Source organism: Melanaphis sacchari, unplaced genomic scaffold, assembly GCF_002803265.2.
Source record: "Melanaphis sacchari strain LSU unplaced genomic scaffold, SCAv2.0 Contig32_pilon_pilon, whole genome shotgun sequence".
Classification (NCBI taxonomy): Eukaryota; Metazoa; Arthropoda; class Insecta; order Hemiptera; family Aphididae; genus Melanaphis; species Melanaphis sacchari.
In genome coordinates, this window is record NW_020271199.1 from 2,061,898 (window position 1) to 2,082,005 (window position 20,108).

Genomic DNA, 20,108 nt, shown 5'->3' on the forward strand with positions numbered 1-20,108 from the left:
TGTGTTGTAAAAATTTGAACTTTGAAACATTCGTAAAAAATTAATATATTTAACTTTTAAAATACGTATTCTAATCGTAATAAATTCAAACAGCAATGAATATTAAAATCTTAATAAGAAAACAAGTCAACGACATTTTACGGAACATTAACGTAGGCCAAGGTGATTAAAAAATTGCTTAGATACCAATATGCTAATTGTTTTTAAAAAGTTCAGTATACGCGATTTTATAAGTGATTCTGTACGCGTCATAAAACGTGTGCGCTTAGTAATATAGTGATCATTAATGTGTGTTGTGTGTGTGTGTGTGTGTGTGTGTGTGTGTGTGTGTGTGTGTGTGATTGTATTTATAATAATGGACGTACGGAAAAATGAGATAAAGGTAATAAAATATAAAGATTGGTTTAACGTGAAAAGTTATTCAATATTTCAATGCTACGATTACAATAATATTATCGCTGCCGAATTCGTGTGGATAAAGGCGGTAACCATGGTGACGACGACGCCGCCGTTGCGGTTCCCGCGTCCGGTATGAACGTCTTTTCCGATTATTTTATAATCGATAAGTTAAAAGAGTACGGCATGATAATATTATTAAGGCATTCCGCGATAAAATTAATCGCATTTAATTGTACATCACGGACGATGGACTGTTCGACAGAAAAAGACATGCCGGATACGATGAATAAATAATTCTACAATACAAGGGCACCGGGACCGCTTTAAGGTGGTGACCCACGTTACTAGGAATGCCATCTGGTGGCGCGACCGGGCGGACGTCGACGAGCGTCCGTGCACACTGTGCACAGATTTATAACGTCCGTGTTTGTTCCGCGTGCCTTGGTAGCGCGTGTTGCGGCCCGGTGAATATGAAAAACTTACCACGATTCGTTAATATTATTACTATTACACGTTACACGGTATTCTGCCCTGGCTCCGATCGCCCGATTATATAACAGATCACGCGATTGGCGCACTGCTGTCTGCTAGACGCCGGAGGCTGACGACGCCGTTTGCGACCGTTTTCCCGGGTTTCGCGTGCGCATTCTTTGTATTGATTTATCGCCGCTCATCTTATATTATTACTATTATCGTCATTACACGAGGCTTCGGTCAACAGTTATAAACATTACTCCGGCGTCAGCCTTAAGTTTTTCATCTCGTTGTTGACCGTTTAAATCGTTACGTTTGTGTGCTTGTTGTTGCTTGGTGTTGTAGTCAAATCGTTTCGTTTGTTAAAGAACGCCTGTACAGTACACGATTACAGTATAATTAAAATCTATTGTACGGGACACGGGCGAACGATTGTACAATATACACCGTCGTCGATATTATTAGACGCAGTAAGAGTTGTTTCCCACCAAGCGTTTGAACATCGTCGACATGGATAACAAATCACTGTTAAAATTCTTGCGTCATTATTTCCATCACTCCGACTTTAAGAACGAAACGCAGAAGACTGCTATCACAACAATATTGAAAAGTGAGTACTTGCACCGAACGCATTTTACGATTTAGTTTTATGTACTTAATTAAATGTGATGATATGATGTTTTCATTGTCGTGTATTGTTTTTCAAAGGAAACTCTGATGTTTTCGTGTCGTTTCCAAGTGGTTATGGTAGGTCAATTTCCTACCTACTACCCTCTCTAATTTATTGGAATAAAATGGCTATAGTGATTATTCCTCTCCTTTCAAGGATTACAGTGAGTGCCGATTTTCGGAAAATAACCTATGATATAATATGTGTTTGTAGGTAATACATTCTAATTTTTTATAGCAACAAATTAACAACTTAAGGCGTTTTCATATTAATGCTGAAGTTGTTTCTTCGTTAACAACTCCTGCTGAAAAACTACGTATTTATGGTGATTTACAATCCGGAACAGTTGCACATATTAATTTCTTATACGTGACTCCTGATCAAGTTTCTACATTGGAATTTAAAGTTGGTCATTATAATATTATATTTAATTAAATCATTATTTTGATTGACTATATATATACTATACTATATGTATTATATTTTCAGCTATTAGTGTCTAACTTGATGAAAAATAAGAAACTATCATATATTATAGTCGATGAAGCACATTGTGAAAACCAATGGATTTATGGTCAAAAAAATACTGAGTATCATCCACTTGGCAGACTTAAAAAAGATTGCAAGGACATTCCATGGATTGTGGCTACAGCTACAGCTGGTGTTGACGTATATAATAAAATATTAATTATTATTAATGGAATTAATTTAAATTTTTTTAAATAATTTATATTTTATTATATTTAGGTTATTGATTTCTTGAGAAGGGTTTTATATATTAGAGATGATCCTACATGTTTTATAAAGTTTTCGATACCCGTCTTTAGACCAAATATATATTATGATGTAATTCAGGATGATATCTTTGGAATTTCAATTCCTCATTTAACAAAATACCTTGAGGAATATTTAAATGGAGATAATATATATCGTGGTGCTGTAAGTATCTTATTTATTTTTAAATGCATGATGTATTAATAATAACATTTTATATTTTAGCCAAGTGCAGGTCGACCCTCAGGATTAATATTCTGTAAGACAAGACAAGTTACTGAACAATTAGCCAAAGATCTCAAAGAAAATGGTATTTCGATTGCTGCTTATCATTCTGGTAAATATATCAAATATATTAAATTTAATTTAAATACTCAACAAACTGCAGGTGAGGTTTTAGAATTAAATTTTCTTGTGGGCAATAGTATAATAGGTTAATTTATAATTAGGTCTTAACTTCAAAAAAATATTTTTTCACTTTTACAAAATTAATTTAATAAAATATTTATGCTTAAAGCCTCCACAAATACCTTATAATGATAGCAGTGAATACATTATAATAAGTAATTTCAAATATTTATAAATTATAATAGTGATCATAATAGATATTATAGAGATTTTAAATATGCGAAAATACTGTAATCCTTAATTTTAAACTATTTAAGTATAATCATATTTAATTAGTTAAGTAACTGTTAAAAAAGTAATTCAGACTAATAAAAAAAAAAATAAAAAAAATAGTTAAGTTAAAATTTGAAATTGGATTTTTCTTTATACTTTCAAATACTTTGAAGGTAGCAGTTGAATCTCTTAACTCGTCGTCGTTGGTGACGTTGTTTTTATAACACTGTTAGTGATGTGTTAGCGAAATTTTCACCTATTAAAATACATGTATGAGCCTAAGAATTTCTATAATGTGGTATTGATAAATATCAATATTGAACTGCTAAAGCAAAATAATAAAACAATATAATAAGATAATAATAAAATAATATAATAATATGATAATATGATAATAAAATAACTAGATAATACGGTAAGGCGATCAGCGATGTGTGAGCCAACGCTAATATACACGTTATTATTACATGTACGGCAACATTGGACTTCAATAACTTTGTTAGTTTATTTATATCATTTAATGTTTTTCCGTATTTAGTTTCGCGAATAACTCAATGAAGCACTTATATAATATTGTAACGATCGAATTAAATATAAACCAATCGTTCTAAAAATACTAATTGTGTGAGCGAAATGCTCATAGCGTCACCAATGACGGGTTAATAATTTTTCTGAGTTTTCTCTATCAATTGATAATGATGTAAGGTTGCTTGTTCTTGAACTCTACATATTATATATCTTGACATGGCACATAGTGGAAAAACTGTGTTTTGCGCTAGTTGCAGACACAATATTTTATTAATTATGCACAACTGTTAAAGTCAAGTGATGTTATCTGTAAACTTAGCGATAGAATATTTACTAAAGAAGAAATATAATCCAAACAAAACAGTAACAATAGTTTTTAAAAAATTCATTTAAATTAGTAGACCTTTAGTTTCTGTAACTTCTTTAGATTTTAAACTTTCAGAACACTTTTTAATGCTATTAATACTAGTCTAAAGTTATTTTTTAAGTAACTAATAATTTTAAATGTTGGTACCCAATGTGCGTCGCAATGCATAGGCAGCTTTATCAAAAAATATTTGATGCCGTATTTTTGATGATGACTGAAATGTATATATTGCTTCCAAGAGACCTATAGTATTATGTACTTCTTCTACCTTCCTTGAAACATCCACTAAAACTAAATTTAATTTATGTGCATTGCAGTGTACATATGGATACAAATTTTCTGAGATATCTTTAATTTTTTTTTTAAACTCCATTAAACTGTCTAGACATAACTGATGATCCATTGAATGACTAATTTATATATTTACTCAAATCTAAAATAATATTATTAAAAAATAATTAATATTTGAGCTTAGGGCATTAGCATTTAGTTCTTTGAGTTTAACAAATCCTAAAAATCTTTTATCACAAAACTATGTACATACCAATTACAAATTCTCATTTGTTAGAATTTTGCTTCGTCTCTGACTTGATAAATATTTAAGCTAAATATTTTACTTCCTTATTTAACTTTTTTTTAAATAGACTGAGCAATTACTATTGATACTGCACTTATTATATAATTTTGAATTATTTTATTAGTATATTTTTTCATTCTTTGATAACACTTCATAAGCCGAACAAAATGTTTAACTTTTAATACATAACAACTTAACAAGCTCTAAAAAAATTGCCTTTGCTTACTATTGCAATATCATTATTTATAATTTCATGAGTTTCAATTGTTTCAGAATGTTCTTGTAAAATGCGAACCAAATGTAGTCTAGAGCAATAAATGGCACACCTTATTATACTTTTTAATAATGTCCAATTTCTTGCAACTTCAACTTCTAATTGTGAATCAATTACACTACTTTGTATTTTAGAATCACATACCCTTTTTATTTAACTAATGCTATTCTGTGTGTATCACATTTATCATGTACTTTAGCCATATTTCCTATATGTTTCCTGTCTGAATAACCATGAATTGTTAGATTAGCATTAGGAGTACAATGCTGACTTGATGGCAAATAATGTCTACTATAATAATTAAAACTTTGATCTAATTATATTGAGTACTCAATCCATGGATACTGTTAATACTAAGTACTATTAAAGGAACATTTAATTTTTTCTCATATATTTTTGAGGATAAACAATATTTGATTATACAGGAAATTGATTAATTTAAACTTAAATTTAATATTTTGAAGATTTTATCAGTTGTTTACTTGGTTTTGAGTTTAAAAGTAATACTATTGAGTTTTCACTAGTTTTAAAGTCATTACTTATTAGTATGTACTGATAGAGATTTTGGCATGTCTTTATCAATTATTTTTCCAGTTTTATGTTTAGAAAAATGTATTCATTGTATATAAATATGAACTAAATTCACTAATTCACTTCAATAATGTAATTAAGTCAACAATAATTATCAATATTAAACTAATTTAAATTCTTAATGTCATTGAAATTAATTAAAGAAAAAAATAATACGATAGTTCTGAATTGTAATTTAGTATGATAAATCATTTATTATGTGGTTAATCATCATGGGCATAGCTAGAATTTCAATCAGGTTGGGAGGGGGCAGTGGCATAGCAAACTTTCAATTTTAGCGTAAAGCTTACACATTTGGTATAAGAAATAGAATTTAGTTAGAACTCATATTAACCATATAATATGTCAACTGTTATGAAAATATCTGCTGTTCAGGATATCTGGTGATGACGTTTACTCCCGCCAATAAACCAAGATGTTTTTAGTCATCCTATTAAATCTAAACTAGCTCTATAAGCAATATTAGTATATTTTAAATTACCACAACATTAATAACATAGACAATATAGTAGTAACTACCAGTTTGTTATCAATTTAATAATAATAATTATATAAATTGTAAATTATTATTACAATTTAGCAAATGAAAAAAATATCTTATTTTGCTATAAAAAGTTATATTTTTAAAATAAGATAAGGTACACTAGAAACTTAGGTATGGGCAGTTGTCCACCCTGCCCATATGGTAGAACTGTCTCTGATAAATTTTTTTTTACTTTAAACAGGACTTGAGCAAACTGAACGTAATGCTGTTAGAAACTCTTTTATGAAGGGGTTTTATCAAGTTCTTACTGTAACTAGTCTTTCTGGAATGGAAATTAATAAACCAAGTATAAGAGTGGTTGTACATTGGGGCTTGCCGTCTAGTATTTCGGCTTATTATAATGAAACAGGTCAAGCTGGAAAAGATGGTCACCCTGCACGATGTAGAATTTTCTTAACAAAGAAATCAACAGCATTTTATAATGAAATAAATGAAGGTGTGTTGGTTACCGAAATGAATTCAGTCTATACTATGGATACAATACAAAAAACAGCAAAACGTTTCCTTGTGTTTCTTCATTCTCGTTATATGAAAGATTATTGTGAAGGTTTAAAGTATGTTATATAATTGATACCTATAATTGTACATAGTTTAATTTTTATACATTTTTTTTTTCTTATTAAAATAGGTGTAGACACAAATTTATTTCTGAATATTTTGGAGATGTAAAAATGGAATGCATTGATAAATGTGACATTTGTTCTGCAATGTCTAATGACTTCTATGGAGGACGTTCTTCTATTAGACTGTATATTATATTACAATTGTAGTACTATACAAAATAACTTACTTTATTTGTCAAATTTGTTTAGGGAATTACTACAAATGGGTATGTCTGCTTACATCAAAAATATTTGTTCAAAATATCAAGAATTGGAAAAGAATAATTTGCTGACAGCTACAGATGCATTAAATATAATAAAGGTTTGTGATCAATTGGTGAAAGCTAATAAAGCCTGCCAACCAGAAGCTACAGTTAAAACTCTTAAAGATCATAAAGAACCGGTAAGATTTATTTATAAATATTTAATACATGTAAATACTTATGTATTAAATAATAATTTTTGGAAAAGTTCAATTTTTCTGTAACTTAACATTTATTTAAATTACGTATAATTTAAAATCTTTTAGATTTTAAAATGAAAGTAAATTGATTTTATATTCTGTGCATAGAGTTGAAAAAAATATTTACTCTAATATTTTTATGTTTAACATATAAAGCAATAATTTGTTTTAAATATTATTAATACTTACCATATTTAAAAATATAAATTTGAATATAATTAGGTTAAATACTGTTACAAATATATATGTTAGATCAAATTTAACACTTTATTAGTGTTATGAATCCATAGCAAAAACAAAAATTAAATATTTAAATAAGTAGTTTTTTTTTTTTATATTGTTATTTTGCTAGATTGTTTTTTGGTGTCTAGTACCTAAATGTAAAAATTAATAATATATAATCAAATATAATAATTATAGTTGCACTAAACCCAAAATTACATAAGTATTTAATACAGTTGAACTTTACCCTTAATCAGTTATCTAACCTGCTTGTAAATTATGTTTATTTTTGTGTCCCAAATATTAGAGAAAAATTAATTTACTAACACCACCATACACCAGAATCTGTCTGATTCACAAATATTTTGTTTTAAATATTTTTTTTAGAAGGAAGTAAAGAATGTGGATGTTGAACCACTGCCTTCATCTTCATTGGTTGAGAATGATGACAAAAAAGATGAGGACTCATTGCCTTCATCATAATTATAATATGTAATTTATAAATTAATTATAAACTTTCATTCACTATTTATTTAAAATAAATAGTTTAATTATACATATTTAAAAAAAAACCCTTATTTAAGTTGATTTTATGATTAAGATAAATATCTGCATTAAAATAACTGAAATTATTTCTATATTATTTTTACTAAACTTATAGTAATTATAGACTCATTGTAATTGTTTTTATGCACACCATTTTTTTAACTGTTTAATAATATACTTTATAATTTAAGATAATTTTGCAGAACCCAAGGATATTTATTATAATTTAAATAAATTAAGATTACTTTGTCAATGAATTATGAATCTTGTTTTCATAGATATTACACATATTAAAATAATTGTATTTTTATGCCCATGCATTTCAACATTATCTTTTTTTCATAATTTTACGCATAATACATACCATATTTCTTAAAAAATACCTTATTAATTTTAAATTTGAAAGTACCTGTTAACTTTAGAGACTATGCTAAAAAAACTGTATGACTATTAATTATACTATCCATTATATATCTCAAGAAATTATATTATTTTAATTAATAAACTTGGAATACTGAGAGTTGGAAATAATTATTTTAAGTACATATACTTTAAGAATATTTATTCTTGGACATATTTTTTTTCTAATTTTTATTAGAACCCTAGAATATGGCTATCAAATGAATTACAGTAAAAATATTGCTATCTTAATAAGTGGTAAGTGTACACATACTGATGTGTACCTTTCGATTGTATACTACTACCTAATTTGAAAATTCAAACGGCCATAAATGAATCGTTAACAAAATTGTTCTTAAAGTGTTGATAAGACTACTTCACTTATTAGACTGCCTTCAGACTATAAATTAATTGTTTATAAATAAAACTCAAAATAAGACGTAAGTATTGTGGTTATTTAAAATAAAATGATAATTCGCTCTAGGTACTGAAACTACTGTATTAAAATAAAATAAAAATACAGGTCTTTTGTTAACGCAGCACACATGTCTCGATTGAAAACCCGCATTGCTCACCACAGTGGTGTTCATGTTCTTGAATATTATTTACAAATTTACAATATGCTGCCTCAGTTTATTTGCTTCATTGGTCTATACTATGAATATGATACTATCTTTTTGACATTATTATTTTTATTTTATTTTTTATTTTATGTACTAAATTATTGGTTAGTATAAACAACAATACCTATACGATGAAAAAGTATTATACTAACTATTAAATTGAGTTTGAATAGTAAAAAATACAGCAATTGATACTGTATTTAGAAAATAATAAAATATGGTATATCATACAATATTAATTAGGTGTGCACTTGAAAATCGTAAAATAATTTAAGTAACTATATTAATCAATTTTGTACTTGGAAAAAATAAACTTTTTTTTTTACTAAGGCTAGACTTACAACAGTAAAGAACATAAAAATTTAAAATTTTAGAGGTTGAATATGAAACTTTTTTTATACTTTTAAAAATGTTAATTTAATATGTTACGTTATGTTGTTATCATATTATGCAATAGTAATACTAAACCAAAATATGAAATGTATTAGCCATTAGGTAAGGGCCAATTGTACATAGGAACACGGTTTTAGTTATTGCCTAATAAACCTTAAAATAATATTGAGATACAACTGTAGCCTGCAATATAATAAAATATGTTAAATCTACTAAAATCATGATTTATTACTAAATATTAAAGTTTTGGTTTTTACTAATATTTATAAATATTGAAAACACTACTTAATAATAAATAGAATTTTTCTTATTCACATTTGAAATTCAAATTTTATGAAAAAATAAGTATTAAGAAAAATAATTGTTTTTTTCGATTTTAATTACTTTGTTGCACTTATCTTATTCAAAAAATATTTATAGCAAGAGTTCAAAATTTTAAACTGCATAATTATGATTATTATAATTTCAATACTTTTTAAGCACAAAATATTTACAACTAGAACAGGAAATTAAACTTTTTAAAGGATTAACTGTCATTTCTTGTGGATCGTCTTCAACAACTATAGATCAAAAGTTAGATTGGGTACAAAAAATTGGATCAAATAAACATTTTTTCAAATTTCTATGACTTGTTGATGACATTTAGATCATTCTAGCTACAAATTGTTCTTGTGAAAGATGTTTTTTTAAAACTGGCCATTGCTATAAGTCAAAACTTTGTAATATTATGGTACAAAATAGACTTGAAGCTTTATTACCTACTCATGTTTGTTGAGCAAGAATTATTATTATAAATTGGCTTTGATGATATAACTGATATGAGTGATGAATTCAAAAACTTTTTCCCGCAACAGACGTTTGATATTATAATATTTTCAATTTATAATTTTATATATGAATTAATTTGAATTGTTTTATGCTATTATAGTATAATTAGTACCAATAAAAAAACATATAAATTTAATAGTAATTATAAATTGTACAGAGGAAAAATCTTTATTAGTGTTGACATTTTCCTGTTAAATTTATTTACAATAAATAAAAAATAAGACTTTTGAAGACTTGGTACATTTCAGCAACATTTGACATGATAAAAGTCAAAGTCAATAAAAGTTAATAAGAGCCAAGTCTATGATCATTATGAAGTAGATACTTACTAAATTTTTGATTGGAATGTATTCGTATAATATCTATCCAGTACACTAATATTGTGCAATTTAATAATAAATTTTAATAATATATCTAACGTGATAAAATATTGGATAATTAAATAATTTAAGCAAGAAACTTACACTTGATATATTTTATGAACTTCCATGTACTTTCAATGTAATTCACATTATAAAATTTATCTAATAAAATATGAAGTATAAACAGTAAAGGTGGGAAAGAGAGTACAACGAGTGAGTTAAATTTAAATTTAATGACTTATCATCGAACATAAAAAACGATTCTGAGCGAAAACGGTCTATTTAGCATGTATCACTGCATCAAGCGTATTGTATGATATGTTTTTTGATATTGCTATTAGTTAAAGTAATTTATTTTACTCTTATTAATTTAGTAGATTGAATGAATTTTTGATGAATCATTACATTTGAAAATATTATATTGTGTGTGTGAATTATAATAATCTACATAAAAGACTCATATCTCTCATAAATTATGTTTTTGAACTTTAAAAATATAATGAACTATGAAGTATACATAGTTATTTATTGTTTAAACATGTAATTTCGTTTGAATTCGATATTAAAATACTTATAAAATATTATGCATACCTATGTATTCAATATGAACTTCCTATGAGAAATTTTATAATACATTTTTAAGTATTTTTACCCAGTAAATGATTTCTCATCGACATTTATACATTAAAAAAAAAAAAAAAAAAAAATGGAAAATTTAAAATGTTTTTAGATATCTCAAAAAGAGTCAAAATAATTTGAAAATTTAATCATGTTTAAAAAAATTATCATAGAAACATTTGATGAAAATTAAAATGTAGGTACCTATTTATGATTGATTGTTTCTTAATAATTGCAATAAATATAAAAATTGATCAAGGAGATAGGTATTTTACAAATAATAAATATGTGCAGTTTCGTAATAATTTGAAACTCAAATGCTTTTAAAAAATTAATTTGACTTTTCGGTTCAATTTTTTTTTTAAATAAGGTTAAAAAACTTGGTATATTTAATTTTAAAACTATAAATTTAATAGAAAGTTTTTTAAATTACTAACTACAAAATAATTTGTATATTTTTAAAATTATAATAAATTTCATGAAAACTTCAACTTTACACGTTTAAAAAAAATATATTGTGGCTAGGTACCTACATATTTTTAGTATATTTTCTAATTAACATATTAAAACTTTTGAGGTACCTACTACCTTTAATTACATTTTAAATCATTTTTATTTAATGAATAATTTTTTATCGACATTTATTATAAAATAACTTTAAAAAAAAATAGAAAATTTCAAATGTCAAAATAACTAGCTTGAAATGAGTGAAAATATTTTTAAATTAGTATTATATATTGGAATTGTGTTAAAAATATTGGTGGATATTTCAAGTATTTTAAGTTGCACAAAAAAAAAAAAAAAATAAACAATCGATTTGGTAAAAAAACTTGATTTGCGTAAAATTTCTCGTTTTTTCTTAATTTTTGTTATGCTTTTTATACGGGTATTTTTTAACTTTGACCTCTTTGAAATTCAAACTCTATCCAATTTGGTACTTATCTAAAACCACCTTCAAAATTTAAAATCGAAGTTTTTCAACTTTTTATAGTAGGTACCTAAATATATAAAAAAAAAACATATATTTGTAAAATCAATACATTAATCGCTTCCCTCAAAATCTAAAATTGATATTCGTATAAATGTATAATAGATTGTATTAAAATTGTATTAAATAATATAACTTAGTGCCGCTTTAGTACATTATGTCATATTGCTTTTCTAGTCTAACTTCTTTAATTTTTTGTACTGATTTAAATTTAATTTTCTATTCAATATGTTAAGCATATGCGTTTTATATCTGTGGTTGTTTTAGGTTTCTATAGTTTTAGCAGACCAAATTAGCAGTTGGTAGGTACTATAGGTATAGTATACATAAATTATTCTGTCGTGACTTTGGGTACAGTCTTTTAGCTTCATATACAATAATTAAAATTATTAAACAATTAATAATAATTAATATAATTGTGATTCGGTCGCGTTCATAAATTTACATTAAATTGTTTTCAATTGGAAAACGTTTGGTGGAATAAATTGGTGGTATTTCTGAGTTAAATAATCAGCCATTTTATCTACGCAATGTTCCAATTAATTTTCCGATTTTGCACACAACAGCAGTAGGTATATTGTGATTATGTCAAGCAAACGATTTGACAACTAAAGTTTTTGGCTATCAATTTTGTGTGTAAACTTTAGGGTATTTCTACATATATCATAGCGGCAGATACAATTATATATATATATATATATATATATATTACAGCTATATACGAGTAGGAATTGTGAACATATTCAATTAACGTAAATTGCAGGACTTGAAATATTCGGAGGGTGTGCAAACAGAATAAGCGCCCGCACGCACACACACACGCATTTCAAGGAAAAGTACACAAGTATAGTTAAGTGATGAAAGGGAATGTTTATCTTATATTGATCGAAATGCTCTTTCATATTTTTTTATTGCGTAAAAGAATTTCATAATGCACAATCACGTCGCCGACGAGTGGCGACAATGACAATGTCAATGCGACATATTATCCGAACCACAGCTGAAGTAAACAAACTTATAAAAATAAAATAATATTATGTACTACGATAGTGAATATATCGATTTTATAAAGTGTCAAATTTGTGTGTGTGTGTATTTTTATGTGTATGAAGGAAGGTACGTGATGATGATGAGTAGTTAAAAACTACTTTGAACTACTGTTGTTCGGTGGTTTCTAATAATTAATCGAGTTAGGTAGGTAATGTTTAGTTTTATTGATTAATATTATTACAGTAGAACTCCATTATCCGGACTAATTATTGAAGTCATAGGTAGTCCGGATAAGCAAATATATGACAATTTATAAAAACACATTTGTTCATGTCCATATATTATCATGTATCCATATACACATTTTAAACATTATATTTTAAGCCTAATAATTTAAATACTATTTTAAAATTTAATTTGTTATTATTATATATTACAGTTCATGCACATAAATTATCAAAGTCCAATATTATTTTTATTATGGGAAAATAATATTATCTGTTTATTGTTATTGAATAAAATAGTAATAAATATATTACTAATATAAAAGTAATAATATATAAGTGGTGTTGTGATATTTTGTAAACGTATTTTGTAAGAATTAATAGGTACTATTTATTATATTAGCTATACCTACACATTTTAAACATTATGTTTTAAGCCTAATTTAAATACTGTTTTAAAATGTGATTTGTTATTATTGCAATACAGATCATGCGCAAAGTTTATCAAAGTTTAATATTATTTTTATTTTACTTTATAAATCAGGTTTTATTTTTTTTATTTCGTTATCCATTATAAAAAAATATACCAATGTAGGTAACTATTTAAAATTCTATAAGAACTCATCAATATGCTTAACATAAGTATTTAGGAAGTTTGCAATCTTTATTAATAAAACAACGAGATCAATTTATGTTTGTAAGTAAATAATAAAGATGGTTAATACTTATAAAATAAATAAATTATTTTACCACAAATTTTCATTTGTTATAGTTCCTATATTGGCTATATTACCTATATAATATATAAATATGTATGATCACTATATGTATATAAAGTTAAATGTATACAATGGCCGAGATTGGTACTTAATATTTAAAAAAACAACGATGAGGTTTCTTCCTAAATATTGTTCTCTATAAATTTCGTGATAAGTATTTTTGTTCTAAAATCATTTTTTGTTACTGTTTTGTTTGTTTCCTGTGAACATGATTTACCGTTAAAAATTTCTATAATGTAATGCAATACGTCTTTTTATTTATCTAATCTACGATTACGAGGAATGAAGAAATACGATTATGATTTACGATTGAAGACCAATTATTTTTATTCTCGTATGGGCTAATTGGACGTTCGGTCAATTGGCGTTCGGATAATTGGAGTTTTACTGTATTATTGTTACTGGTTAATGCATTATAGGCTGAATTTTATTTCAAATATTTTTGTTTACTCAGAAGTGTAATTTGGAATATTGTGTGTACGTGTAAGGAGGGAGGTAAGGGGTTAAACACACGTAAAGTTAATATTTTAAACTTAGGTATATTTTTGGGATTGATACATTTTTTTTCTAACCGTAACCGATTTCCGCATAATGCTATTTATTAAAATTTGTTATTAATTAGTAATTACTATAGCACCCATCATTCTTGACAGTGAGTTAGATATTGATTTAAAATCTATTCGGGACAAATATTCATATGGTTTATGTGGTTTATATCCAAAAACATAATACCTACGATTCTTCAATTTCCCTAGTATAGGAAAAATATCTAACTGCACACGATAATGTCTACTACTACTAATAACTACTAATTTTTTTTTTTTGTTGCTTTTGGATCTAATAAAGTAGAGATAACTTAATAATATATTCCCAACAATTAATAATTTACTAATAATTAATTATTGTACACGTAAACGTAAACATTATGTGAGTAATTTATAATATAGCAGTCCTCGAATTATTGTAGAATTGCAAAATTGTGAAAATATATCAATTATTAGTGTAGTACTTACTACTTATCCATAATCCATATTATAATGCTGTTTGCACATTATGCACATAAAAGGAGGTTATTTTATAGCTAAATAATTATTATTTTATCAATAAATATTTATTCTTAATTTTTTTTTTTATCGTGATAAATCTGTAATATTTTTAGCTTTTAACTTTTTTAAGAGACAATTTACATTTTTTAATTTCCTATTCCAAAGAAAAACAGTATCTTGTGATTATCGATGTTATAACTACTTATTTTTAGTTCGATGTTTAATTTTTATACATTAAAAATCAGAAAAATATTTTATATTGTACAATATTATTGTAATGATATGTTGACATATAATTATATATATATATCTTAAATATAAATAAATAACGGTCAAGTTGTCGCACGCAGATAACGGTTAATTCTAATATAACTCTTTCATCGCTGATAAAAGATTCACATTGTTAAGATCACATAGAAATTGACACGTGTTGTCTGTTGGTAACAATAAGGCACAAGGCGTGTGACTTTCTGGTGTGCCCCCAGAAACTGGGGAGGCCGAACAAAGGTCTCTACCGTCAAGGATAAGGCTAGATCTGTGGGAACGCAGATGCTTTTGATGAAGCCGCTAGCTTTTCTGGTTGGATTGACCACATCGTTTTTTTCGTCAGTGTACTCGTATGCATACTTAAGTACCACTCGAGCAACACCTCTCAACACAGAGTTCTGCGAGCGACAATTGGAATTTTCTTTTCAAGAAGCTAAACTAGTGATGTTTTTATTTGCATGGACTCAAGTGTAGTTCTGCAGAGAGTTGTATTTTTATTTGTGTCACCCTATTTTTTCCTAACAAGTATAATATATTCACTGAAGCGAAACTGGTAAGGTGCATGATTATAATAAACTACCTACATATCTTTATTATAGTTTATATATTAAATTTACATTACAGACTACAGTGTAGGTACTATTGATTAAATTCTCGACTATACGGCTTCGAGAACTCTCCGAAGATCAGAAGGAAGGTAATAACGTGAATTCATAATATTAGTATCTGGCAAGGGTTATATTTTCCAGCACTTATAAGTGCAGAAATAAATATTCTAAAGTCACCCCTTTATCTTATTTATACCTCCTATTTTTCTCGTTTTTACATTATAGTGTAAATGTATGTTTGTCAATAAATATAATGTAGGTAGGTACTTATACATTAAATTAAACGACATCGAACATTTAGTTTTCGAAACTCAAAGAGAAATCAAAAACGAGATTTAATTTATCTTATCCTTTTTACAGAACTATATTAGATATTGAGTCCTTTGAGGATAACTATTTTCATTAAATAAAAGTATATAGTATGAAGTTCTACAAATTATTTCGTTGTAAACAGGATATTTAACATGTATTAATATTTTCTCTTTCAGAAAAATGTCACTTGCTTTTTGATAATATCCTTGATAAATGTACATTTATTTATATTTAAACTATAAAACTATATAAAGGTAAAAATAAAGGTTATTAGTTATTACTTATTACATATTACAATGTAATAATTACATAATTTTGGGACGAGTAGAAAACTGTTTAACTGCCTCTAAGGAAATAAATGTTTCTATTTACATTTTAAAACTACATAACTCCGTAACTACCAATATGCTAGGACACTGATTGGAAATAGTTGGACTTTTTATAATTTTTAATTATTTATATTTAAGATTTCTTACTAAAAATGGATCTTACAGATTTTTGAAAATAACAATTTAATTTTTACTATGATTTCAAGTTTGAAAAATACAATTGTATGATCTATAGTAGCTTTCATATATAGTATTTGTTTAAAAAAAATAATAAAAAAAAAAAAATTATAGCCATAAAATATAGGCTCCATAGAGAAAAATACGTGGAATCGATTAAATTTTTAAAAATTTTTTTTTTTGAAAATATATTTTTTAAATTATAGTAGTACCTAATGTTATTATTAATTTGTACCCATAGTTCTTGATAAAAAGAAAATATGCTAATATGTACTCACATATTTATACAAATTATAAACGCTATAATTTATCACAAAATCATATAAATGAAAAATAAGGGTCTAAATAATAAGTGATAACTGATAAAACTTATAACAAACTCTTAACACAATCTTAAATTTAACGTTGATAAATCATCCATTATTTTATTACTTTGATCACAAATCAACACTAGTTACTTAATAATATAGAACACGATTATAAAAAAAAAATAATTTTCATAATTTCATTGATAGGTATATTTAAGAAGAATGAAATTTAATTTAATCAACTAATTAAATCAACTGACAAGTCACTAGGGATATACATTTATAAACATTTTTTTTTTATATTATACCATGTAAATATAGAAAAGATACACAATATTATATATTATTCTGTTAATACTAAAAATGTTATGACGACAAAGTTGCTCTCCTGTAAAATTTAACTTTAACAAATATACATAATATTTTAAGGCACAAACTCTGTTATATTAAGTTAGAAATATAATTTTTTTAATTTTAAGTATTATATATATATAAGAGTGGATTATACATTTAAAGTTGAATATTGATTTTTGATTGCAATAGAAAATACACTAATATATGTAAATTATTTTATTTATTTATAAATTAATTTACGTAAATCTTAAATAATATACCAATATCTAATATTTGAATCAAAAATATTGAAAATTTTATGTAGAGGTTTATAATTTATAAAACAATAATGCATCATGGTACATTTATATATTATAACTATTATAACATCAAGCTTGTAAGAAAATAATATTATTTATATATTATTATTAAATAAAATAGTAATAAATATATTTGGAATTAAATGCTGAAAGTGGTGGTGTGATATTTTGTAAACGTATTTTGTAAGAATTAATAGGTACTATTTATTATATTAGCTATACACATTTTAAACATTATATTTTAAGCCTAATTTAAATACTGTTTTAAAATGTAATTTGTTATTATTGTAATACAGTTCACGCGCAAAGTTTATCAAAGTTTAATATTATTTTTATTTTACTTTATAAATCAGGTTTTATTTTTTTTTATTTCGTTATCCATCATAAAAAAATATACCAATGTAACTATTTAAAATTCTTTAAGAACTCATCAATATGCTTAACACAAGTATTTAGGAAGTTTGCAATCTTTATAACAAGGAGATCAATTTATGTATGTAAGTAAATAATAATAATGGTTAATACTTACAACATAAATAAATAATTTTATAGCAAATTTTTAAATGTTATAGTTTCTATATTATATAATATATAAAATATCATGTATAAATACATATAATCACTGTATATTTGTATATATTATTGGAATTTTATTTGATAGAATTGTTGTTGAAAAAATAATCTATTGTATACTTAAAATCGAAAATAATGAAAAGTTAATATTTATGTATTTTATACAACTACTTATATGATATATTTTTGATACACAAAAAGATATTCCAAATTTAAATTTAACGTTGATAATAATGTTCAAATTTTATATTTATGACTCTGGTATGTAATTTGAGGTTGGATAGAACACTCAAAATCTTCCCTTAACAGCACGTTTCAGAGAATTGATGTAAATTTTATTATACAATATCGACGTAATAATTACATTATTTTTCTAATTTCTAAGTGAGGTCAATGTGTGATTAGTGATGATTTCATTTGATTTCAGTATAAAAAATTGACACATTGAAAAAAATGATTTTATCTTCATATGAGTGGTGTCTGATTGAAAATTGGATCTAATTTGTATTTTTAAGATGTCAAAACTAAAATTTGACCCACGCTTCACTGATTTGATATTAATAATATCTATATATCTACAGCAGAACAGTATCTAGTTACCTACTTATCCATCTTTTTAATTTTATTCTATGGAGCACTGTATCTTTTTTTAAAACGTTGATTTTACAAATATTGAATGAATATAAATAGCAGTTTATAAGTACTTAGAATTTATAGTTTTTTATGATAAAAGTGTATTGGCTGAAGTAATTAATAGTCACTATTTTAAAAAAAACTAGAGAATAAACTAGGTACCTACTCAATTCATTTAAAAAATTATATATCAATAATTAGTTACAAGTTGACTGATCTCCAACTTTGTCACTGAGCCATTGCTTAATAATTTTTTCTTTTATAACCACTAATCCAAAAGGAGATCAGTATTAATAAGGATTTTTCAAAATATTTGAAATATAATAATCGCAAATTTTTATACACTTCATAAAATGTTTGATTTATATAAATTTTCATGATATAAAATCAGATAAATTATACTTTTTATACGTTAATATATATAATATATTCATATCATACACATATAGATCTAGGAAAGAGGTGATTCCCACAACGTCCTCTAACATTTGCAACTGATGTTATTTTATCATTGTAATAGTTTGAAGTTTCGCGGAACTTCACAGTTTACACACACAAACTTTAACTTTCTTTTTACACTCATGCACCCAATTTTAGGTACTAGACATATAATGTGGATAATTGTCTATATATTTACAACTCCATAGACATTTTTGCACCGTAGTAATACGATAGGTATACCATAATTTATTTTAACTTTAAACATTTTATTACGATACAATTTGGTAGAGAATGTCCACGTAGATTGCAATTATTTGTATTAAATAAAAAAGAATTGTGTATATAAAATGTTCATTTACTTTTTAAATTAATTTTGCTCTCTTCCTAGAAAAATTTCTGGGGACGTCCAAGTAGTGAATTCTTGTAGCTGCAGTAGGTAAATAATAAATTATTAAGTAGTGTCTAAGTCCTATCGTCTAACACTTCGACTAATTTATTGTAATACTCACGTATCCATATTATTTTACTTAAATCGTGCTTTCATGGAGAGCTTGTGAAAGTTGTCAGATACATTGATTGAATTAAAAATTCCACGTTGTGTGCTATATTGTGGTGTGGTATTACCAAGACACCAAGATAGCCAAATGGCGGGAAAACATTGATAACGATTATAGAAGTTATCTTAAGTTGTGATAAGGAACCAAGAAACTATGAAGCATAGTAATAATACCAATACATCGTTCTACGGTAATAGTATAATATGATATGTAATATGTATAGTTTTTTATTTATATTATTATCTATGATCGGAAAATCATAATAACTTGGCAGTCGGGATCCGAGGCTCGGAATCCGAGTGCCTAGACACCTTTCAGGATAATTATATTGGTAAAGGGCATATTAAT

The 20,108-nt window shown here is 25.7% G+C and overlaps 1 protein-coding gene across 1 annotated transcript; it reads left to right on the forward strand.

Moving 5' to 3' along the window:
• The first annotated feature begins 945 nt into the window (after window positions 1-945).
• Window positions 946-7,644, forward strand: LOC112596550 (ATP-dependent DNA helicase Q5-like). The gene is made up of 10 exons (XM_025342295.1): window positions 946-1,483; window positions 1,582-1,706; window positions 1,781-1,948; window positions 2,033-2,212; window positions 2,291-2,482; window positions 2,543-2,654; window positions 6,001-6,373; window positions 6,448-6,567; window positions 6,632-6,824; window positions 7,494-7,644. The coding sequence occupies exons 1-10, from the start codon at window positions 1,384-1,386 to the stop codon at window positions 7,587-7,589; spliced, it is 1,659 nt and encodes a 552-aa protein (XP_025198080.1). The 5' UTR covers window positions 946-1,383; the 3' UTR covers window positions 7,590-7,644.
• The last annotated feature ends 12,464 nt before the right edge of the window (window positions 7,645-20,108 follow it).

Coding starts and splice junctions, on each gene's coding strand:
- LOC112596550 (XM_025342295.1), top strand. CDS start 1,384: ATGGATAACAAATCACTGTTAAAATTCTTGCGTCATTATTTCCATCAC. Junction 1,484..1,581: donor TATCACAACAATATTGAAAA/GTGAGTACTTGC, acceptor TGTTTTTCAAAG/GAAACTCTGATGTTTTCGTG. Junction 2,213..2,290: donor CAGCTACAGCTGGTGTTGAC/GTATATAATAAA, acceptor TATTATATTTAG/GTTATTGATTTCTTGAGAAG.